Source organism: Histomonas meleagridis (assembly GCF_020186115.1).
Source record: "Histomonas meleagridis strain 2922-C6/04-10x chromosome Unknown contig_43, whole genome shotgun sequence".
NCBI lineage: Eukaryota > Parabasalia > Tritrichomonadida > Dientamoebidae > Histomonas > Histomonas meleagridis.
In genome coordinates, this window is record NW_027150886.1 from 87236 (window position 1) to 113095 (window position 25860).

Below are 25860 nucleotides of genomic sequence, written 5' to 3' on the forward strand. Positions count from 1 at the left end.
TTCATTGAATTGTCAACATATCTATCAATAGCTAAAATTATATGAGAAAGTAATAATGAAAATAATGTGCCAATCATTAATGCAATAAATCCATATGCAGGATAAACCCATAAAAATATATTTAAATCTTCTTTAACATCTGGATTAACCTTTGGTATATTAATTTTTAAATTAAATGCCACTAACATTAATATCATTACGTATGAATCTAATAATGACCATTTACCTAACGCATCAAGTAATTTCAAAAAACTTTCTCTAAGTTTTTTACTTAATATTTTCGTTGGCAAAACCCAAATTAATAACATCATAACAAGTTTGATATATGGCCAAGCACATGACATTATAGCAACAAGTATAGATAATGCATAAGCTTTAGCTTTCCACATATCGACAATAGAATTAATTAAACCAAAATCAAACATTGATGGTAATGAAATAATTTTTTCACCAATAGAAAATTTTATAAATACTGATGCGCCAATTCCTGTATTAGCAGAAACAAATAATGAGACATTCATTAATATTAAAAATGGCATTAATATTCTAACAAATAATGGTAAACGTGAAGACATTAATAAGCTTTGTTCTTTAATAATTTCTTCGTTAATATTAACATTATTATTTTCATTATCATTTAATGTTATCATTAAACTTGAATCAAGTTTTCTTTTTGGTTTATTCTTTTCAATAATTAAAACAACAATTAACATAATAATAATTATTACAACACTAATACCTATAGATAATAAAGTTGTCCAAGCAACAAATTCATTATAAGGAGGATCAATTAAATTTGGACAACTATTATCACTTAATAATAAATTATTAAGTTTATTATTAACAATTTTTAATACATATGTATTAATATAAGAATTTAAAAATAATGGAATAATTCCTCTATAATTTTCTATAAATAATTTAATAATATTATTAATAAATTCTCTAATTTTAACTTCAATATCTTGTTTCGTAGCAACTAATCCAATTTTCTGAATTGATGTGATAAAATTCAAATATGTTGAGCCTGTTCCTTTTGAAGAAATTAAATTCTTTATACAATTTACATTCATACATTGAGAATTAGTATAGTTAATACCTGCACCTTTAGGTGAAGCAAGTTGAAGTCTCATGTTCAATGAATTATTTAATAATATCATATCAAGATCAGCTGTTTCAGATAAATAAATATCACCGGTACTTATAAATGAACCATTAGCACTTACGTTTAACGTAAAACTAAGATTAATTCCTAATTCATTCATTCCTGTATTGGAATCAAGTGTATAAGCATCAATAGGATCGAAGAAATTGAATTCATTCCATGTATTCATTCCGGAAAAATTAAGTTCATTAATCGAAACATTAATTAAAGAACTTAATGGTTGTAATGGAATTGAAAATTTAAAAGGCATGTCTATACCAAATTGTTTTATAAGTTGTGACGTTGATATAAAACCGGTATTATATGAAAACTTGTTCATTAAAGCATTTAAATTTAATGGACCATTCATTCCCATTAATTTAACTAAAACAAAACGTAATGTATTAATTATTGGCGAATTACGTAAATCATACATATTTGTTCCTATTGGTATAGTAATTGGTTTTGTTTCTTTAAGAAATGGACGAATTATTTTGTTAGTCATGTTAAACACTTTAGTTATTGCTTCGCTTATGGCTGTGGGTGCCATTTTACATACAATAGAACTAATGTTTTCTTTAAGAATATCAATAATTATATCTTTCAGAAGTTGTATTAACCATTCAAGAAATTCCTCTGTGCTAATATGAATGTCTGCTTGTAAATCACCGATTTTAATATTACATGTATCAGAAATTGATGTAACATTTTCTATAAGGCCATCAGGACCTTTATTAAATTCGAATCCTAATTGTATAGATGTATCTTTTGCTATGGCATCAAAAGTTCCGGCTTCATTGAAGTCACCGCCTTTAGTTTGATTAAGTTTGATTTTACCTCTTGCTTCGGCTGAAATAACAAAATTGATTATTATTCCTGTTTCAACTTTTTGAGGATCAGGTGTGAATGTAGCCTTTATATCAGTAAGATCAAGGTTGTTAATAAGAAGATCTTGAACAGTAAAATTAAATCCAAAATCAATTCCTAAAAATGATTTTGAAAAATTTGTATGAATTTCATCAATTGTGATATTTAACTTCCTAATCCAACACTTAAAATCGCATTCTTCATTTATTAAATCTAGTGAACATGTGAAAAAAAGCAAAAGATGAAACATTTTTTGTATCGTTGATGACGCAATTCTACGTCATAAGTGTCTTCAGAAAAATTGTGCATAAGTTGGATAAAACGCTTTTGACATGATTTTTTTGTACAACAAAAAAATTCAATTTTTTTACATTTAAAGCTCAACATAACAAATTATATGAAAATAAATAATTCATGAATAATCTCAATATTATTGTTAAACAAAAATAACATTTGATAAATATTATGATGATTTATTTTTGTTTTTTTCTATTCTGACTATGATTTATTGAAAAAGTTCAGAATTTGTGTTGCATACAAAATTGAATATATTATGTATCGTGTTTTTATGACAAAATGAAGAAATCTGCGTCTCCTAATGATCATTTTTTTAACATTAATAATGCTTTCTTTTCACTGGTAAAAAACATTTCAATGTATTTGTTACAAGAAAAGTTGGAATTTTTTAACATTTTTTAAATCATTTCAAGCAATGCATAAAAAGCAAAATAAAGATGTAAGTACTTACACAAATTTAAACATTAGCGTGTGTTAACTTTTCAATTTATTATTAATAATTAAAAGATAATTAGTAATAATTAATTTTATATCCTTAATTAAGAAAACTATTAATTATAAAATCATCCTAAAATGATTCTAGTATGTTATTTGAACGTACTTCAACATATAAATTAATTGAATCAATAAAAAAGCAATCAGCTTAAACTATCCATTTATTTTAATGAGAATTTTTACTGTGTTTAAAGTCCTTTATTTATGGAATCACAAAGAACTTTGATCACAGTATTATAGGGTGTTTTGCTTTCAAGCAATACTAATTAATAAAGTATTCAAAAAAGTTAATGGAAAAAAGGAAACACCACAAATTCAACATAAAACCAGAAAGAATTGCAGATCATGCTCTTTTTGTATTCAAAGACTCTGATGCTGTTGCATACAGGGTATGCCAAAACATGCTTGAATCCTTAAAAAATGTTCAATTACAATCATTCAAAAGAATCTCACAAATCGAATATATTCTTTCTATTGCTACATACCCTTTTTACTGTGCTTCTCTTTATGATTTACGAAAGGATACTATTTCTTTTTTTTATGATTTAATCAACGCAGGTCTTCCTTGCGACGACCCAGAGGGTTATAATAGGGTTATACAAGAAATAGTGTTCCTTTTTGGGAATTATTTAGAAAATCAAAGTAACTTTAAAGATTCAACCAATTTATTTCAAGCCTTATCCAAAATTGTCTATAAAAGCAAAACCCAATATACTGAGAAAACATGGGTTAGGATCATTGGTCTTTCGTTTGAATTTGGCAAAATGATTTTTAACAAAGATTCCATGATAGCCGAGATTCCAAATGAGATCGCCACCTTAGCACTTCAAGTCGTACCAATTTCGGGGATCGTGAACAGTGTCACTATGGAAAACATATACGAATTTTCAAAGTCATGTTTAAGTGATCAATTATTATCCAAAGTTTGGGGAACATTTTTAACATCCATATGTAACGTATTGCTACCATTAATATTACCATATAATGTCACTGTTAACTTAGACTTAGCTATTTCTTCACGTACGAAATTCAAGATTTCGTTTGAAATTTTATATAATCTCTATAAAGATCTTAAACAATTTGCACTTCGTTTAATGAAGATCACGAATTCACAGATAATACGTAAATGTGTTATTGAGTCAATGATTGATACTGTTTTGACTGGGCTAAAATCATTTTATAAAGTTAAATGGCACGTTGATACATTATTAACAAACTTTTCTGATTTTATTCCAACGAAATTCGATAATGACAACATTCAATTGTTTTATAAATTCATGCAATTCTTTAGCTGCGGATTCTTTGGGCCTGATTCCAAATGGAGAGAAATCTTTAAGAACATAATAATATCTGCGTTCTATAATTCGAGTGAAACAATTTCATTGTTTTCATATCTTTCATGTGTATTTCCTGAGTTACCGAATGACATTTATTCGGTAATACCAATAATTTTTTATTATGTTTATAAGCCAAATAAAATTGAAAACGCGAAGGTATTTAATCCAATAACACAAAATCAAAAGAAAGATATAGCTGGATTAACCATAAACATAATAAATTATTTGAAATCATTAATTCATGATAAAGAACTTCAAATTTTATCCAAAGAGAAAATTATCATAACTACAAAAGTTGAAAATTCTTATGAATTTTTATTAAATATTTATAATGTATTAAACACATTAGTTAAAGAGAAATTATTTGAAAAGAGTGATGATGATATATATTATTCGGAATTAGGTTATATTTATTTATTATTAAAAGATTATGATAAATATTATTTATATATAACAACTGAATATAAAAGTTTATCGAAAGTTAAAACATATTTATTTTATACATTAATACAATTGCCGAATAATCAATTAACAAAAGATTTACTTAAAAAATTGATTTGTTTTATGATTGAATTCTTTGATGATAAAATCGATTCTAAAATTATTATAAGATATCTTTCGATCTTTTTACGTTTATCTTATAAACAAATGTTACCATATGAAACAAAAGAATTATGTGAAAAGATTAAAGTGATATATTCCAAAGATAAAAACATACAAATCATTTGTAACTTATTAATATCACAAATTATAATTCCACCAAATTCTAGACTTACTGAAGATCAACTTGAAAAGGTCGAAAAGTTTTATGATGATTATGAAATGTATTATTACAATGAAAATATATTATCATTTTATAAGAACTTATTTTCGATTCGTAACTTATATGGAATTTTATTATTTTCTTTGAATGAAAATAACATTGTTGAGAATATTAACAATGAAAATGACGTGTCTAATTTCAATTTACCTGATAAATCGCCTTTTCCAAAATGTAATGAATATGATATTAATTCTTATCATTCGATTACAAGTTCATTTTTATGTAATTTCCAAATTTTACGATCCGAAAATAGGAAATCATTTGTTAAAATTAAAAACAAAGAAAAAGTATTAAACGCGTTCCAAAAACATTATAAAAAACATTATTTTCACGTCGGATTATTTAGAGTTAATTATGAATCAACTTCTGTTTTCTCTTGTAATAAAATTTCCGAATCATTTAAACAATTCGTAAATGATTTTTCGAACATTGTTTTCGATTATGAAATTGGTAATAATAAAATTATTAAATTGCCCGGAATCGAATCGTTTAATATTTCGTTTGTATTTGTATCAAATTTATTCGGAGATTTTAATTTCGACTTTAAGAAATGTAAAATTTTTATCATTTTTAATGAAACTGATAATAAAATTAACAATGACATAATTAAAGAATTCGATTTCTTGGATTTGATTTTGGGCATTTCGAAAATTAATGAAAATTTATATAAAACACAAATTATTAAGGAGCCAAAAAATTTCATATTCCCTTTCGGTATCGATTGCTGCAGATTGTTCACAATGAGCGAATTGTTGCAATTCTTCGACATGATATCTTTCGCGGTGGTGGTAAACGAGGCACCAAAAATTATCGAAAAGAAAATTAGCGAACTGTTGGAAGCGTTTAAAGATATACAACAAAATGGTTCAACTCTAACGAATTTGGTTGAAAGTGCAATTTTGTAAATTTTTTGAGTAAAAAAATAATCTCGGAAAACATCTGTTTAAAATAATTTCTTCAAAAAATTTTGTTAAAATAATTTCTTCAAAAAAAAATTTTGTTAAAATAATTTCTTCTTCAAAAAATTTTGAAAAAAAAGATTTTTATTTGATTTTAGTAAGTTTGAAACTCTTTTACATGTATTTAAAATGGCGATATATAGGAAAAAAAATTGAATATTATATGATATTGAACATGTATTGCATTGAATATGCTGGTTCACTATTAGATGTTTGTGATATTCTTGGTATAACATTATCGCAATTACGGGATAAGTTGATCATTGTGTATCGCATATTGAAATGAAATGAGTATTACAGGTTCACGACATCCAGTTGTATTATACGTAACAGGAGGTTGTGTTGCGCGAAATGGAGATCGTTATAATATTTTTGGAAAATCAATTGACATTGCAAAAGGCATTTGTATTGATCTTTTTGGCCTCTTCTTTGGAATTTAGAATGATTAGACGCAAGGTAAGAAATATATTGTGATTCCACATGTAGTTAAAGGTATGTTTCATTTTCAGGTATTTAACGAAAGTTGAAGAACTATGTGAATATTGTGTTGAAGATCTCAGTTTCTTTGGTCAAGAGAGTCTCTTCAATATGTCTTCTTTGCATTTCAATAGACATGTCTCTTGATGGCTCGTTTACCCATTTTTCTAATTCAATAAATATGGTGAGTTCAGCTTGTTGCCGACCTGTATCTATTTTTGGTTCTATTTTCCGCGACATTATTTCTCTATATCGAATTGGACGAATGTCAACAAGTGTGAGTGGAATTGTTGAACAAAATCTTCATATTCTTTATTTTTTGTATTGGACGTAAATGAAGAATGAAGTGTTATAATTGACGTAGATTGTTCTGAATTTGGTGGAGGCATTTCCCCTGGTCAATTTGGTTTGAACATTATTTTTCTTGAATTTCTCCTCGAGCCTCAAAACGAAATTGACGTAGTTCGATGCCATTGATCTACTTTAGTTTGAAAATCACCCATGACATCACGTACTTGATCTTCGGAACATACAACCGATGTCAATTTGAATAGATTCATGAATGGTAGTTTATTAAGTAGCGTTAATGAGGATATAAAAATAAAAGTTCATCCATTTTATTATATGAAAGTATACAAACAAGTTGGAGCACTTGCTTTTCCATTTTGTTTTGTATTTCTTGATTTTGTTTGAATTTATTTGATTTCTAGCACTACAAATGGACAGATTTTCATGTTAGGTACTGTAAACAAGAACTGGTCCTATTATCTAAACGGTCGTTTGACGCCAAATAGAATATAATTATCTCGTTGTATTCATTATATTAATAATTAAAAAAAATATTCCAAAGATCAATAATAGCAGTATATAATATTCTTATATATTTATAAGACAAAAACTTATATTTAAAGATTTGTTAGAACTTGACTTAAAATAAAAATATCTTTTTAAAGATATCTTTATAAATATATCTTTATAAATATATATTATATATGTCATACATTCATATATATTTTAATATCTAATTATTTATTTATTATAGTTGATAAAAAATTATGCTTTATTGAACTAAAATAATTTAAAATCATTTCATGCAAAAGGCTCTAAGTAAATTGACTATGAATAAAATATTTAAAATTCATAAGAAAATTAGAATAGGACCCGTACTCTTTAAGAGTCATGAAAAATTTTACATTGGTAATTTCTCTCCTAGGGTGAAAAAAATCAACCATTTACATCATTATTATGATATTTAAACTTTGAAAAAAACGATTACTTGTTGTTTATGGTTTGATATGAATTTTTTAATTTCCCATTTTTTGAAGAAACCGTTTAATATCAATACAATTCATTTATCATAAAATGGGTTTACCTCCTCTTAGGCGGGTGATTAAAAGAAAAAAAAGAATAGAATGGGAAAGAGAAAATATTTATCATGGTTTCCAAACTCCAAGTGAGAAAGAATTCTTAGCAAAATCTTTAAGACTTGAACAAATTTTTATGAATCTACAGATTGAAAATGTTGAAAAATCAGTTGAATCTTCATTAATTTATTATGATAATCGTTATCCAGAAACATTTCTTTATATTATTTGTGGTTTATTATATTTATCATATAAAATTCACAATAAAAATCCAAGTTTATATATAATTTTTTTAAAATTATTTAAAGTAAAAGTTCAAGAAAGTAATAAAAATCCAAAGAATATTAATATTTTTGAATATTTCTCACAGCTTTTAATTAAATTACATACACAAGAATCAAATTTTCTTTTGGAAAAATTGATTGAAGAACAATTAATCGATCCGAGAATAACTAAAAATTCTGGAACATTATATTTTTGCACACAATTGGCCCACTAACGAAATTTTGCAAAAACGATACACACTGTTTTGGGAACATTTTGATAAAAATCGTGAAGAACTTTCAAAAAACAATTGGAAGCTTCATAGGAAATATGTGAGAGAAGGAGTTAACCCAAATAGTATTGCAAAAATAATTCGGAATGATGAAATAGAAAAACTTCAAGAAATAACATCACAAACAAACTTTGATTTTAATCAAACAATTGAGCCATCACTCTATGAAAGATGTTCATTTGTTAATAAAAAAAATGTTACATTAATTGATTATGCAGCATTTTTTGGAGCAGTTCAATGTTTCAAATATTTGCTTATCAATGGTGCAAAAGTAGAAAAAACAGGTAAATATGCAATTGCAGGTGGAAATCTTGAAATCATTCATTTATGTGAACAAAATCATTCATCATTTGAGAAAGCATATAAAACAGCAATCGAATATCATCGAAATGATATCTTTAAATACATTTACAATAATTTTAAATATCCTTATGAAAAATTAAAAAAATTAGGAAAGAAATGTATTTTATGTCATAACTTTGAAATTTTATCATTTTTAGAAGAAAATAACATGAAATTAGATGATATACTTATTGATGAATCAATTAAATGTGGTAACTTATATATAATCATGCATTTTACTGAAGGAAATCAGATATCAAATTATTTGCAAATTTCGGTTGTTAAAAAAAATAATTTTGAAATTTTTAAATATTTTTTAGAGCAAAAAGGATTGAATATCAACATATGTGATATAAATTTTTTTTATATGATGTTTATGATAATAATTTAGAATATTACTTAATTATTTGGAATTAATTTAAAGTATTTATAACACCTTTAATGTATGCTTCTATAAGTGGAAACATAGAAATTATAAAACTGCTCCTCCAGCAAAAAATTATAAAGATAAATGCTAAAAGTATTACTTTTTGTCTTTCGAAATTTATAATACTCATTTAAAATTTATTCATGATATGTGAAAATTATTTAAATGTTTTAAAACGGCACTTATGTTTGCATCTAAAAATGGTCGTACAGAAATAGTTAAATTACTTCTTGAACAAGAAGGAATTGATGTTAATGCTAAAGATATTGATTTGTTTTATTTAATATTTATTTTAATAATTTTATATATCAAAATAATATTTGGAAATCATTTAAATTATTTTGGACAGCACTTATTAGAGCATCTTATAAAGGTCATACAGAAATAGTTAAATTACTTCTTGAACAAGAAGGAATTGATATTAATGCTAAAAATATTTATTTGTTTTATTTAATATTTATTTTAATAATTTTATATTTCAAAATAATATTTGGAAATGATTTAAATTATTTCGAACAGCACTTATGTATGCATCTAAAAATGGTTATACAGAAATAGTTAAATTACTTCTAGAACAAGAAGGAATTGATATTAATGCTAAAGAGAAAATTTATTTGTTTTATTTAATATTTATTTTAATAATTTGATGTTTCAAAGTAATTTTTGGGAATTATTTAAATTATTTTGGACAGCACTTATGTATGCATCTTCAAATGGTAATACAGAAATAGTTAAATTACTTCTTGAACAAGAAGGAATTGATATTAATGCTAAAGATATTTATTTGTTTTATTTAAAATTTATTTTAATAATTTTATATTTCAAAATAATATTTGGAAATGATTTAAATTATTTCGAACAGCACTTATGTGGGCATCTTATAAAGGTGATACAGAAATAGTTAAATTAATTCTTTCATATATGAAACAGAAAAAATGAACACATCTAAAAATCATCATTGAGATATCGTTACATTATTAAGTAACTACAAAGTTTCAAGAAAAAAAAAGGGTTTTACAGAGAAATATATTTGAAAGTCATATGACCAACCATATGGTTAATAATAAAGATATGGCTCATTTTCATCAAATTTTTGAGAGCAAGTACGATGATTTCTCATTCATTTATTTCTATCGTTGTGTGATATTTAGTCTTTTTTTAAAACAAAAAATGCGTTTGCTATTGTTTCTAATGTTGTTATATTGGAACAAATTTGTGGTATATAAGAATATTCAAATGATACGAGTGATATTATCAATTGTTAATGATATTCAACAAACACTAACAATGTTATGTATATATATATGAATGTTTTTAGTACTAATATCAGTTCTTTCTTTAACTATTTCTTTGCATTTATGCTCAAATAATCAGATAAGTGCTATCACAATTAAATGAATATAAAATAATTTTATTCTCAAATTATTTATTATATTCAATAAAAACGAATTTATAACAGTTTCACACTTCGTAAGGAAATTTTATTATTAAAATTCGAAACTATTTCACTTTTGTTTATGTTATTGATATCTTTCATATTTTAGAAAGATTCTACGTGATGCTTATGCTCATTTGTAAATTTCTCAGCCTCTTCGCGCGACATGTTTCCCTTTTCCATTGATATTTTCACCAATATTTCATGCAGTTGGTCAGGAATACCTCGCGCAGGTCCGCAGTAGAAGAATTCGGTGTCGATGTTACTGCCAGTACTTCCACACCACGTCCGGATTTTGCAACATTAAATCGGTGATATAAGTTTTCGTTTTCCCGCTTCTCGAGTACGCGACGAACAAATCCTGCATTGTGTTTGTGTCTCTGTAATCCTCGAGCATCGAGTCGAGTATCGGATACGTATCTCTATATCTACATCCGAAGAACAATGCTGCGTCGCCAATTGGCTTCTCAATACTGTCTCTATGTTGAAGTAATGATAACATTGGAGCTATACCACATCCAAGTGCTGCCATAAATATCGGATGCGATTTGTTTTTTGGATATACGAAACATCCCTTTTGCGTATGAATTGGTACTTTCGTTAGACCGAATCGACGTAAGAATGAAGTACATAATCCATTTCTTTCACCTTTTACTCCGAACATATTATCAGTGATTATTAAATCAATTGAATATGAATTCGCTTCAGGTGCAGAAGCAATGGAATATAAACGTGGCTTAATTGGTGGGATTGCTGTGACTAAGATATCTAATGGCGGATGATTCGATTTTCCATATTTTATGATGAATTCGGATATATTTATATCCTTTTGTAAGTCTTCGAAATATTTCGGCTGTGATATGTCGAGAATGTTCTCAAGTTCTTTCTTAAGTTCTTCGTTTGTTATATATTGTTTATAAGCACGGCATAGATTACGTGTCGGCCTTCCATTTAAGTCAAGATATTGTGCGAATAATTCGTGTATTGTAACTCTTTCTGGTATAGAATTAAGACCTTCAGTAAGTGTTGTTTCTACTTTATATATATCATTTGGATTTAATTTGAGTTCATTTATAATTGTCTTAACTACTTCTGGATTGTTTTGTGGTAATATTGCAACATGATCACCTGTATCATACTTCATACCTTTCGGTAATTTAATTTGATATCGATGCATCGCTGGTTGATATCCTTCAGGTGTTAATTTTGTTGATGATAACATTACTCCATATTCATAGCCAATTGGATTTAATGGATATTTATATATTGGATCATTCTCATCAATGTTTTCTTCTTTGGTAAGTGTATAATTTGGTTTGATAATGATTTCAGGCATTTTAAGTCCAAGTGATTGAAGGATTTCAGGGCACCATGACTCGAATATACCTTCGCCTTTATCTGATGTGTTGGAATCTAATTCAATTATATTATGAATTCGATGCGCGCCTTTTTCTTCAAGTAATTTATCAATTAAATGTCCAGCCGCACAAAACTTTGGATATAAATTTGATCCAAGTGCACATACTGAATAACGTAACTTACTTAAATCGTTGTTACTTTCTCTTAATTCATTTACAAATTTTTCGGCATTCGATGGTAATTCGCCATCACCAAATGTTGAACAAAATATTATAATTGTTCCTTGCTTAATCATTCTATTTAGATTGACCATTGATAAGGCACTTGTTGTAGTTCCAATATATTCTGCAAATGTTCTTGCTAATCGTGATGCTGTACCTGACACAGAACCATATGCAACAAGTGGCAAATTTTCGGATTTTCGTAGTTGTTCAAGGAATGGAGTTGTTTGTATTTCATAACTTGTATGAAGGAATTCATGTGACTTTTCATTTCCTGGAGTACCGAAATATGATTTATATAATGTTTTCAGTTCTTCATTATCATTTGAAGTTATTTTCTTTGTGTTACGATCTAATTCATAAATTGTTTTCGCACGTTTTTGTGCTTCTTTATGTGAACGTGTCTTAGGTTGTCCGCCACCACCAATACAACCACATGGACAAGCCATTACTTCAATGAATGTATAATTTAAATATTGTCCACTTTCGATAAATTCACGAGCATTTGAAATACCATTACATACTGCGATCTTCATATTAATTCCAGCAATTGTAGTACTTGCTGTTTTAATTCCTTGGAATCCTCTCCATTGAGTATATTCGACTTTACCTAATTTTTCATGATTAAGTTGTTCATGTGCAAAACGAAGTGCTGCTTCCATAACACCTCCTGTAACACCGAATAATGCTGCAGCGCCTGTTGATTCACCAAGTAATGAATCATATTGTGCATTATTATCAAGTGTATCCCATTTAACACCAAACATTTTACATAATTCACCAAACTCTACAACAGATAAAACTGCATCAACAATACCTAATATTTGTTTGCGTTGAATTTCATCTTTCTTAGCTACACATGGCATTAATGAAACAGTGAAAATATTTTCTTTTGGAATATTCATCTTCTCGGCCCAATAAGTTTTAATTGCTGTCCCTGCCATCATATGTGGCGATTTAGATGTAGATAAATTAGGAATAATTTCGGGATGAATCTTTTCAACAAAGTTAACCCATCCAGGACAACATGATGTAAACATTGGAAGAACTCCACCATTATTAATTCTATCAATGAGTTCAGTTCCTTCTTCGACTATAGTCATATCAGCGCCAAAGTTTGTATCAAAAATATATTGGAATCCCATTTCTTTAGCTGCTGATATAATTTTTCCAGTGCATAATGTACCAATAGGATCACCAAAACATTCTCCAACTGAAACTCTTGCTGACGGCGCTGTTTGTAGAATGCATACTTTACCTCCTGCCATTGCATGTATAACTTTTGGAATATCATTCTTTGGACGTAAAGCACGTGTAGGACATACAGTGATACATTGACCACATGAAATACATGGGCCTTCACATAATTTTGCTGATAATTCATCAATTGCATTTATTGTTTGTTCATCACTACAAGCTCGAGAACAACGTGTACAATTGATACATAACTTTGGATCAAATGTTAACGAAGTAGTTTCTTCATGGCCACGCAAACGAATGGTTTTCGTTGGTACTAAATAATCAATGATGTCCTCTATCTCAGGAACTGCTGGCATCACACCCATATCATTGAATTTATTTAACGCTTCCATTGCCTTTTCTTTGATTTCTGGTGTGTTTGTTTCAATGGTCATTCCATCAACAACTTTTGTTGAGCATGATAATGAATAATTTGAGCCATTGATTTTTACAACACAAACACCACATTTTCCGGCTGGTGGTAAATCAGGATGATTGCATAGAGTAGGGATATAAACACCAGCATCAGTACACGCTTGTAGAACTGTTGAATGTTCTGGAACTTGAATTTCTTTTCCATTTATTTTAACTTTAATCATTAAATGTGAAATAAGGAATCATCCGCTAAATTTTGAATCATTTTAAAATCTCTTTGCTTTTATATGAAGAAACGCGGAACTTTTGGCTATTGAAAAAAAAAAGGTATTCATTTTTAAGAATCAATTTTTGAGGCGTTTAACCAAGATTTGAACGAAACATTCAATTTTATCGGAAACCCCGATAAATTTTCAATGAAATAAAGTTAATTTCATTTTCAATGAGACAAAAATGGAAAACGAAGATGATCATATTCAACTCAATTATTTTTCAAAAAGTTCTATTTCATTTCCTTTTTTTGTCTGAAATTCCGATTGTTGAAATTCAAAAATTACATTGTTTTTATATACAATGACATTGTATAATGGTAAAATTGGAATTAGTATTGGTTTGTATAAGGATAATTAGTTGTATTTAATGTTTAACATTTTACAATTGACTTCAGTTCTAAAAATAATATAAAAATTTTTTTAATTTTTATGATTTTTATTTGAAGTGATATAATTCATGCCAAATTTATAATTTTTTATTCAGGTATAATAATATCTTTAGATACGATGAAAAATATAGTGAAAAATCATTAATTTAGTATATATGCAGTACTTTAGTCAGAATTCTTTTTGTTATTATTATGACATTTAAAATAATCAACATTTCTCTTTTTATATGAATTTTATACGTGTCCATTCTACTGATTCAAACGATAAAAGAGAAACTATGTGATGTTTTTTAGAATAGAGTAAGATAATTGATATTCAAGTGAAGCAATTGTAATATATTTTTTTTTCTTTCTTGCTCTTTATTTATGAATTCTTTTGAACAATATAAAATTACAGTTTTTTACATTCGATGAATTACATCATAATGATCAATAATAATCGCAAAGAGAAATTTTCTGTCAATAATTAAAACATGTGCGGACACGATTCGAAAAAACAGGATGTGTGAAGGCAAGTTCACATTTCAAGATTCATCGTAACGTACTGAATTTTGTTAAGTTTACGTCTGACAATTTTTTTGACACTTGGCATTTTGGCGGTTCTTCGATACAATTATATTTAAACGTATAGTGATTTGTTTCGATTTCCCGCGAATTCGCATTTTTCAAAATGGAAGCTCGTCTTTCTGCACCAAAAAAAAAAAAAAAAATTCTTGACGCATTAAAAGAACTTGTTGATGAAGCTAATCTTGAATGTAATGAATCACATTGTGCGTTAGTTAGCATGAATTTGAACAGCAAATCATTTGACAAGTTCACATGTGCCGACAATGAAACGTTAGGTGTTAACTTAGTTTCTATACAAAAAATTCTTAAGTGTGGAGATAGTCAAGACACGTTAACATTATCTACTAATTCTGACCATACACAACTTAAGTTTCAATTTGAGAATGGTGGACGATTTTCTGAATTTTCGTTAGCTTTGATGGACATTGACACAGATAAGTTATCTATTCCAGAAGCAGAACCAGAAGTTCGTATTACTTTATCATCCAGTGATTTCAATAAGATTTGCCATGATTTAACACAGTTTGGGGATACTGTTAAAAATTTTTAGTTAAGTCTAAAACAGTTGTTTTCAATGCGAGTGGGCAACTTGGCAACGGCAGCATCACGCTGAGTTCATATGATTCCGTCGAAGATCGTCCAGTTGATATTGAAATGGATAGTTCTATTGATAAGTTAGAGTTATCATTTGCGCTTAAATATTTGAATTATTTCACGAAAGCATCGCCGTTATCAGATAAAGTTATTCTGGAACTTTCGACAGGCCGTCCGCTGATTGTGTTATATCAATTGGATGATGACACTGGTTACATCAAATATTACCTTGCACCTAAAGTTGAAGATGACGAAGATGAAGACGAAGAAAATTAAAATTTACGACAAAGATTCAAACATATAAACAATTTTTAAACAATTTTTTATTTATTTATTTATTTATAATGAAGAAGAACATTTATTAATATTTGACTTCATTAATTTTGTTGAATTTATTCAATTTCAAGAATCATTCACACATTTAAGTGCGATAAATTTTGTTGGAATGATTCTGAATTCATTCATTTTAAGAAATCATGAAACTAAAACAATTATATAATGATGTAAAAGATTATTATTCAAAAGATGTTCAACAAACAAATGATTTCAAATTTTCTGCATGTGTTTGTACTTCATATAAAAATGAAAAAAAAGTAAAAACTTTAACAAAAATTAACCAATTGTTATAGAGAAATATTATGGATGTAGAACATCAATTCCAGAATCAATTAAATGGTTGATGATTCTTGATTTAGGATGTGGTACATGACGATATTTTTTTGTAACATCAGTTCTAACAGGTAAAGAAGATCATCTTATTGGTATTGATATAACACCAGAACAACTAAAAATTGCGAATGATTTACTTGATTATCATTATTTTCAATTCTCAAATTCATTAAAAATCGAATTTAAAGAAGGTTTTGTTGAAGAATATTGGAATTTTAGATTCAACAATTAATATATTTATTTCGAATTATGTTAATGATTTAAGTACCAATAAAATAAAAGTATTTGAAGAAATTCATCGAGTATTAAAAGAATGAGGAGAGGTTTATATATCAGATATCTTTTCAAGCAAACCATTTAATGAAGAAGCACGACGAAATAAAATGTTATTTGGTGAATGTATTGGAAATTTTTTATATTTAACCGAATTTGTTAATATTATGAATAAAACAGGATTTTCAGAGATATAACCAGTTGAAATTCGAGTTCTTGTTATTCAACATGAATTAATTGATCCTTATACAAGATTTTATTCTAATACATTTCGCGTATTTAAAATATCTCAAATAATATATTTGAACATGATGTTGGAATTTATCAAGGAGGAATTGATGATAATGAAGAAGAATTGCAATTTGATTTAATACACAATTTTATTCGAAATCAAGCAATTCCAATCTTATCTAAATTAAAAGAAATTCTTCAAAAATAACGTTTTTGTAAATATTTTACATTTAATAAAGATGAAAATATCAAATCTTATCAAAGTGAATTAATTCTTGATATATTAAATGAATGTTTATTGAAGAAAGGAAGTGAATGATATGCTTCATCATGTTGTTTCAATAATAATAGCAAATGAAATAAAAATTCATCAAAAAATCAAAATCAATAAAAACAAAATTGAAATTTTTCTTTATCTTATGACATGCTAGGATATATAAACAGTCAGAAATTGTATTTTAATTTAAAAATAATATAAAATAAAATGAATTTTTTCTCAATGGTTATCAAAGCAAAAGTATTTTCGAATTTAATAATATTATTGACCAATTCAAACATTCATCAGTTTAAATTTTTTCATGTTTTGCAAGAAGAAAAGTTTAAAATGTATAAAATACTTTGTAACTAATATTTTCAATAAATTTATTAATAGAATATATCATAGATCAATATTTATATTTTATCAATTTAAAATATGATAGACCATGAAATAACTTACATTAATATGCATAATTAATTTATTTTTAAGACATCATTAGATTAATAAAAGAACATTAATAAAAGAATCTTTGAATATAATCAAATGTATGTATAATATTTAATGATTGTTATAAATTTTACTCCACTTGTATATATATATAATTATCATACGATACTTTGTTGTATTTAAAACTATAAAAAATGTTGGGAGTTCTTATCAAAAATATACGATTTTGAATGTATAATTGTTCAAGATGGGGAAGATATTATTTTTAGACAAAGGAAAACGAATATATATGGATGAAAATTTTTAAAGGAATATATTTCAACATTTTTAATACTTTATATAGATCAAATTTAATAAAATTATACATACTTACAAGAAAAAGATGTCATATTAATGGGTAATGCAAGATGTAATTGTTTAGAAGAAATTTTAAGAGCATATGGGTCATTACATATCCATCCCACACTTCTCACATCTTTCAAACACTAGATTTATCCTTTTTTTTTTTTTTTTGAGTTTTAAAAAAAAAATATAAATTAATGGAAAATCAAAAATTTTTATTTTGTGGCATTACAAAAACCTTACTCAATATACTGCAGTTGTATTAAAAAAAAAAAAGCTACATCTATAATTATTAGAGGTTCATTTAGAGTACCAAGTATTAATGTTACACCAGCTGACTTCCCCAAAAGGGTAGAAATTAATGAAAATGCACATTTTAAAGAATTATATAATTTAAGGCTGTTAAATTTATAACAAATTGTTTAGATTATATTTTATATCATTTTTCATTCAAAAACATTCAAATAAAGTTTGTTGGAGGCGATGCAGATCCATGTTATAGAAAAAGATTTGATACAGAATTTGATAATATTAAAAGTTTATGGAATAATGAAATTGTAAATATTAGTCAAATACTTGATAATGTATTTTTTATATTCAAATGATGTTTATCATTGTTTAAAAAGATTACATAAAAATATTATTAATAATGGACTTCTTTATTTACAACCCTGTGATTTTCAAATTATAAATTGTATTAAAAAAATTAATGAAGCAATACCTGCAAATATTCCATAAATTTAATTACTCTTTTTATCATATATTAATGGAGCAAATATATGGTATTGATATTGATGAACTATTTTAAGAAATTAGCGGAAAAGACGGAGAAAAAAAGATAAATTATAAATGCAACATAATTAAGTGTCAGTGGAAGATGTGGAGCATCATTAAGAGATACAGCGCATCAGCAAAACCTGATAAAAAGTAAAGCTAAGATTAATAAAATTCCAGTAACATTTTGATATTTGTAATTACGAGTTTTCGTATAGGCTGTGACAAGTACATTTATCTTTTCAAGTTTTTGACAAAATATCTTTTCTTTTTAAGATGTTATAGCTATGTTGTTGGTCTGACAAATGTTTTTATTTGTTACACTTTATCATTTTATATATTTGAAATAAAACATAAATATTTTTATATAAAGATGGAATAACAAAAAAATTTTTATGTAAAAAGAAAAAAAAATTTATTATTCTTTATAAATTTAGAGCATGAATAAATTTTATCAGGAAATGCCGAGTCTTATATGTTTTCTCTACATTGACAAACACCGTGTGCTCTTGCCCTTTACCACAAAAAAATTTTCGGTTTACTAGTATATAAATATTGAAAGTGTGACATTAAATAGATAATATTAACAAATGCTCGTTAGAATAAAAAACCATTATATAGTTAATGTTAACTTTTATGAATAATTAATGGTTTCAATATTTTATAAAATATCTTTATCATTAATATCAATTCCTTCTTGTTCAAGAAGTATTTTAACTATTTCTGTATGACCATTAAAAGATGCCTCAATAAGTGCTGTATTAAATAATTTAAATAATTTTCAAATATTATTTTCAAATATCAAATTATTAAAATAAATATTAAATAAAACAAATAAATATCTTTAGCATTAATATCAATTCCTTCTTGTTCAAGAAGTATTTTAACTATTTCTGTATGACCTTTATAAGATGCTCTAATAAGTGCTGTCCAAAATAATTTAAATGATTTCCAAATATTATTTTGAAATATAAAATTATTAAAATAAATATTAAATAAAACAAATAAATATTTTTAGCATTAATATCAATTCCTTCTTGTTCAAGAAGTAATTTAACGATTTCTGTATGACCATTTGAAGATGCAAATATAAGTGCTGTATTAAATAATTTAGATAATTTCCAAATATTATTTTCAAATATCAAATTATTAAAATAAATTTTAAATAAAACAAATAAATACCCTTAGATTTAATATCAATTCCTTCTTGTTCAAGAAGTAATTTTACTATTTCTGTATGACCATTATAAGATGCACACATAAGTGCTGTATCAAATAATTTAAATAATTTCCAAATATTATTTTCAAATATCAAATTATTAAAATAAATATTAAATAAAACAAATAAATATCTTTATCATTAATATCAATTCCTTCTTGTTCAAGAAGTAATTTAACGATTTCTGTATGACCATTTGAAGATGCAAATATAAGTGCTGTATTAAATAATTTAGATAATTTCCAAATATTATTTTGAAATATAAAATTATTAAAATAAATATTAAATAAAATAAATAAATATTTTTAGCATTAATATCAATTCCTTCTTGTTCAAGAAGTAATTTAACGATTTCTGTATGACCATTTAAAGATGCAAATATAAGTGCTGTATCAAATAATTTAAATAATTTCCAAATATTATTTTGAAATACTATAAAATTATTAAAATAAATATCTTTAGAATTAATATCAATTCCTTCTTGTTCAAGAAGTATTTTAACTATTTCTGTATGACCATTTGAAGATGCAAATATAAGTGCTGTTTGAAATAATTTAAATAATTTCCAAATATTATTTTGAAATATAAAATTTTTGAAACAAATTTTAAATAAAACAAATAAATATCTTTAGCATTAATATCAATTCCTTCTTGTTCAAGAAGTAATTTAACGATTTCTGTATGACCATTTTGAGATGCCCACAGAAGTGCTGTATCAAATAATTTAAATAATTTCCAAATATTATTTTGATATATAAAATTATTAAAATAAATATTAAATAAAACAAATAAATATTTTTAGCATTAATATCAATTCCTTTTTGTTTTAAAACGTATTCAACAAGTTCAATATTTCTTGATCCTGCTGAAAATACCAATATATCATGCGGAATTGAATGCTCTTTAAGGAAATATTCAACTAAAAAAATATTTCCAATAATTGCTGCTTCATTAATAATATCATTATTGATTTCCATTCCTTCTTTAAGTAAAAATGAGAATATTTCGGAGTTATGATATGAAATACAAAGATTTCCTAATTCTTCTAAAATGTTGATTTCTTTTAATTTATTATCATAAAAATATTTAAAGATATCATTTCGATGAAATTCAATTGCTGTTTCATATGCATCTTCAAATGATGAATGATTTTGTTCACATAAATGAATGATTTCTTCATTCCCTCCTGCAACTGCATATTTACCTGTGTTTTCTACTTTTGCATTGTTAATAAGTAAATACTTATAACATTTAACTGATCCAAAAAATGCTGAATAATCAATTAATGAAACATTTTTTTTCATTAATAAATGAACATATTTCATAGAGTGATGGCTCAATTTTTCTGGTTAAAATCAAAATTTGTTTGTGATGATATTTCTTGAAGTTTTTCTATTTCATCATTTCGAATAATTTTAGAAATTATATTTGGATTATTTCCTTCTTTAATATATTTCTTATGTAATTCCCAATCATTCTTTGAAAGTTCTTCATAATTTGGTAAGGCACTTACATATTCCCTTAAATGAATTGATAAATTATCTTTAGACATATAATGTACAAAATAAGCATTATGATTGTTTTTTTACAATATTTGGTTCAAGAAAATTATGTTCAATCATCGATTCAAGAAGATAAGATGATTCATCCGTATTTTTTATTATTAAGAAATTGCCCAAATATATCAAATATATTGGATTTGATTTTATTACTTTCTTCAAATGCTCTTATTTCTTTTATAATATTCAAAAATAAATTTGCATTATTATTTTTAATTACAAAGGAATAATATATCATTTGAATAATAATTAAATCATAAGATAAAGGATGGATTTCATCAAAATTATTGATTATTAAACCTAAAGTTTTAGTGAAATTTTCTTCATTCAAACCGAAAATTGCTTGATTTATTGATAGAAGTGTTTCCCAGTTGCAATGTTTTGGATTCATATTTAATAAATTCATAAGAGACCGTTTTTCCATGATCGGTTGTTCCCTTTCAATCGTCGGAGGACGTTTACTGCTTGTTCGACAAGAACGATACAGTAAACTTTGCTACGTAGAGTACCTGGAAGCCGCGAAAAACCCCTTCAAGGGTCACTCTATGAAAAACTGGAGTAAATTTCACAAAAAGTAATAAAAAGCGCACATCGTCATAATTTATATATTGTGAATATTTTCTATGAGTCTATTCAATTATTAATCTTGAGGATAAGATCACAAATACAAACAGACTTTGTCAATAATTTTATGGACTTGGATTATCTAAAGATAATTCCGAATTATTATTGTCACATTTCTTCCTACGTTCCGATGCACTCTCTCACGCTATTGGGCAGCCTTGAAGATTACGTATATTTTGATCACTTCTTCGGAGTAATCGCACATTACAAATTGATCCGGTTCCACTACCAATTCGCTTAAGAACTCGTTCATTTTGTGATATTTTACATTTAGGAAAATCGAAACAACTTAAATCTCAAATCCATTTCACATAAAAAGACCAAAAAATTTCAAAATTCCGGTCAATTCTTTTGATATTACAATTGCTCTAGCAATATCACGAAAAACATAATTTCGAGCGTTCGAGTGATTTTTTTCTGTAACATAAATGATGTAATGCCATAGAAAACAACGAAATCGATTTTAATACATAGTGTATATCAGACAATTGTGAAAGAAATTCATCTATCGAATTAATCCAATTCAAAATGAATGTGACCAGGTAACACTATTTAATTTTAAATATAACAAAGTCAATATTTTAAAAAGCCTGTTTGTGTTACCCCTTTTTTCTGCTACCTATACAATCAATTAATTGCTTATTCTAAAAAATCAAAAATATTGTGTTTTTAATAATTTTTTTTTCATTTCGAAATGAATATATATATATATATATATATATATATAAATGCAAAACATGATTTCGAACTATTTACTTCATGTAAGAGATTGATTAAAATGAAAATATTACAAAAAAGCGACAAAGGATTTCTAATTTCTAGTCTTGATGATAAACATAGTTATTCGATTTAAAAAGTTTTTAGCTTCTCTGATTGCTAAGTAGAGTAAACGTTTTTGCATCGTTATCATATATAACGAATTTGGAAATGAAATTCGCTTCTAAACAGCTTTAGTTAGCTTCACTTTTATTATTTAATTGAAAAGGTCTTCGTCTGTTTCGGGGTTCGGGTTCGAGAATGCTGGTCCTGATGACTGGCTCTGGCTGTTGTCCATTGGCGGCACATTTGGCTGGAGGGGCGGCACCTGCCCTACGCCTCCGATTGTCCTTGCCATTGACATTGTCTCTGCGAAGTGCCTATACCTTGCCACGTCTGCGTCGCTGACTGACTTTCTCGAGTTCTGGAGCGCGTAGTTGAAGTGCTCCTGCCTGATTGTGTATATGCTCTCGTCGTCGCACTCGGGCGGTATCTCTGTTCCGTTCTCTATTGCCTCTGCCCTCATCTTCTCTCTTCTGATGTATTCGTTCAGTGTTAACTTGATTGCAAGTCGCGTTGCCTTGTTACATATTTCCGCGATATCTGCGCCACTGTATCCCTCTGTCGCGTGCGCTAAGCCTGCAAAGTTCACGTCAGGCGCCACTGCGACCTTGCGCATGTTCGCCTTGAAGATGGCCATACGCGCAGGCTCGTCGGGCAGTGGAATGTAGATGAGCTGGTCGAGTCGCCCTGGACGCGTGATGGCGGGGTCAATGATGTCCGGCCTGTTTGTCGCGCCGATTGTGAAGATTGTCTTGCGCGCTTCCAAGCCATCGAGCTCAGTGAGCAGTTGGTTGATGACACGGTCGGACACTCCGGAGTCGTTGTGGTTACCTCTTGCGGAGGTGATGGAGTCGAGCTCATCAAAGAATATGATGCACGGAGACGCTTGGCGTGCTTTGTCGAAGATGTTACGGACATTTGACTCGGACTCACCGACCCACATGGAAAGTAACTCGGGGCCTTTGACGGAGATGAAGTTGGCGGCGCATTCAGTGGCGACTGCTTTGGCTAATAATGTCTTACCGCAACCTGGAGGACCATAGAATAAGACACCGCGTGATGGGTCGCGCTTGAAGCGTTGGAATAACTCGGGGAAGCGTAATGGATATTCGACTGTTTCTTTGAGCTCTTGCTTGACTTGCTCTAAGCCACCAATGTCTTCCCAATGGATATCTGGGACTTCGACAATGTTCTCGCGGATTGTGGACGGGTTAGAGTTCTTGAGCGATGCACGGAAGTGATCCATTGTGACTTTCATTGAGTCTAAGATTTCGGTATCAATTGTATCATCTTCTAAGTCGATGAGATCAAGTTTTTCTCTGATGCATAACATGGCTGCTTCTGTGCACAATGATGCAAGATCTGCGCCAACATAACCATGTGTATCATGCGCGATTGCTTCTAAGTCAACATCGTCGGCAAGTTTCATCTTCTTTGTATGAATACCAAGAATTTCAAGACGGCCTGTTTCATCTGGAACACCAATGTCAATTTCTCTATCGAAACGGCCAAAACGTCTGAGCGCGGGATCGATTGTGTTTGGGCGGTTTGTGGCGGCTATGACAACAACGTTTGATCGGCTCTTGATGCCGTCCATGAGCGTAAGGAGCTGTGAAACAACGCGCTTTTCGACTTCGCCGCCTGTCTTGTCACGGTTGGGTGCAATTGAGTCGATTTCATCGATGAAAATAATGGATGGTGATTGTTCGGATGCTTGCTCGAAAACTTCACGAAGGTTTCCTTCGGATTGGCCTGCCATCTTGGACATGATTTCTGGGCCATTGATCATGAAGAAGTGTGCGCCGGTTTCATTTGCTATTGCTCTCGCAATAAGAGTCTTGCCACAGCCTGGTGGACCATAGAGTAAAAGACCTCGTGGTGGCTTGATGCCTAAGTTGGAGAAAAGTTGTGGATGACGAAGTGGAAGTTCAACCATTTCACGAATTAATCCAAGTTGTCTGCGGCAACCACCAATATCATCATAACCAATATCGCCTTTGGTGTCATCTTCACGTTCGATTGGATCACCTTCCGTGAAGATTTGGGTGTTTTGTGTAACTGTGCAATATTCTCCTGGTTCACACTCAACAATCTTGAATTCGACTGTCCTCATCATGGCATTGACTGTGAATGTATCACCTTTACGGATTGGACGGAATGTTGGTGCGAAATATGGTTTTAAGAATGATTCGAAAAGATCACCAGTTAAACCTTCGATTGTATCCTTGAATGGAAGGATAACAACTTTTTCGCAGTACGGACAATTTTGGCAGCTATGAACTGAGACAAGATCGCCAAGATAAACACGAAGATTCTTTCTGATAACTTTGTTCATTTGGATCTTTGCAACATCGCAGTTTTCTTCTTGGATAGCGAGAGCAAGTGTGTCTCTCCTTCTTTTTCCTTTGAGAATAACGGTTTCACCACCGAATAAATTGAGTTCATCCATTTTGTCTGGATTTAAGCCAACAACTGAATTATCGTCTGTGAGTGCTTCATCAACAATAAGCCTGTATGGAGCTTTCTTTTTTGTGGATTGATCTTGAGTTGACATGAAAAGAAATGAAAAACGGTTTTGTCATATTGTGGTGGTTATCCGGCCATTTATTTTGAATGAAACCGTTCATCACAAGGGAAATGAAAAAAAATTGGAAAATCATGATAGACGCTATTTTATTTTACCAGGTTATGAAATTATATGCAATACAATATTGTGATGATTCTAATCTAGTTTATTTTTAGTTTAGATCTAAGCTTTTCGAGATAAAATAATTAAAATTTTTATCAATTTCAATTCAGAAATGGTCACCTCCTATTGAAAAAAGGACATGGTTTCAATAGTTTACTTTTCAAAAATCAATACTTTTGAATCAAACAATAATAATTCAAAAAATCTGGCAACGTTGAGCAAAAGTTAGCATTTACACATGTTTGCTGAGATTTTTGTATCATTTATTATCTTTGCATCCAATACGTGTTAATCTCTCATAATATTTCCTGAATTCTTGTATATTTATGTAGAAAATGTCGAATGTTTTGAATTTTAGAAATTTTATATCTGAAATTCTTACATATTTCTTGATATAATTATTTTTTTATATTTTT

General features: G+C 28.0%; 3 protein-coding genes across 3 annotated transcripts; 1 reads left to right on the top strand and 2 right to left on the bottom strand.

Moving 5' to 3' along the window:
* Positions 1–10785: 10785 nt before the first annotated feature.
* GO595_006332 (Iron only hydrogenase large subunit, C-terminal domain containing protein) lies at positions 10786–13941 on the bottom strand (the record flags this gene model as incomplete). Its single annotated transcript, XM_067919673.1, has 1 exon — positions 10786–13941. The coding sequence occupies one exon, from the start codon at positions 13939–13941 to the stop codon at positions 10786–10788; it is 3156 nt and encodes a 1051-aa protein (XP_067773512.1).
* A 1107-nt stretch (positions 13942–15048) lies between these two features.
* On the top strand, positions 15049–15495 carry GO595_006333 (proliferating cell nuclear antigen; the record flags this gene model as incomplete). Its single annotated transcript, XM_067919675.1, has 1 exon — positions 15049–15495. One exon carries the CDS (start codon positions 15049–15051, stop codon positions 15493–15495), a length of 447 nt encoding a protein of 148 aa, XP_067773513.1.
* A 7414-nt stretch (positions 15496–22909) lies between these two features.
* Positions 22910–25309, bottom strand: GO595_006334 (cell division cycle protein 48-like; the record flags this gene model as incomplete). Its single annotated transcript, XM_067919676.1, has 1 exon — positions 22910–25309. The coding sequence occupies one exon, from the start codon at positions 25307–25309 to the stop codon at positions 22910–22912; it is 2400 nt and encodes a 799-aa protein (XP_067773514.1).
* Positions 25310–25860: the final 551 nt, after the last annotated feature.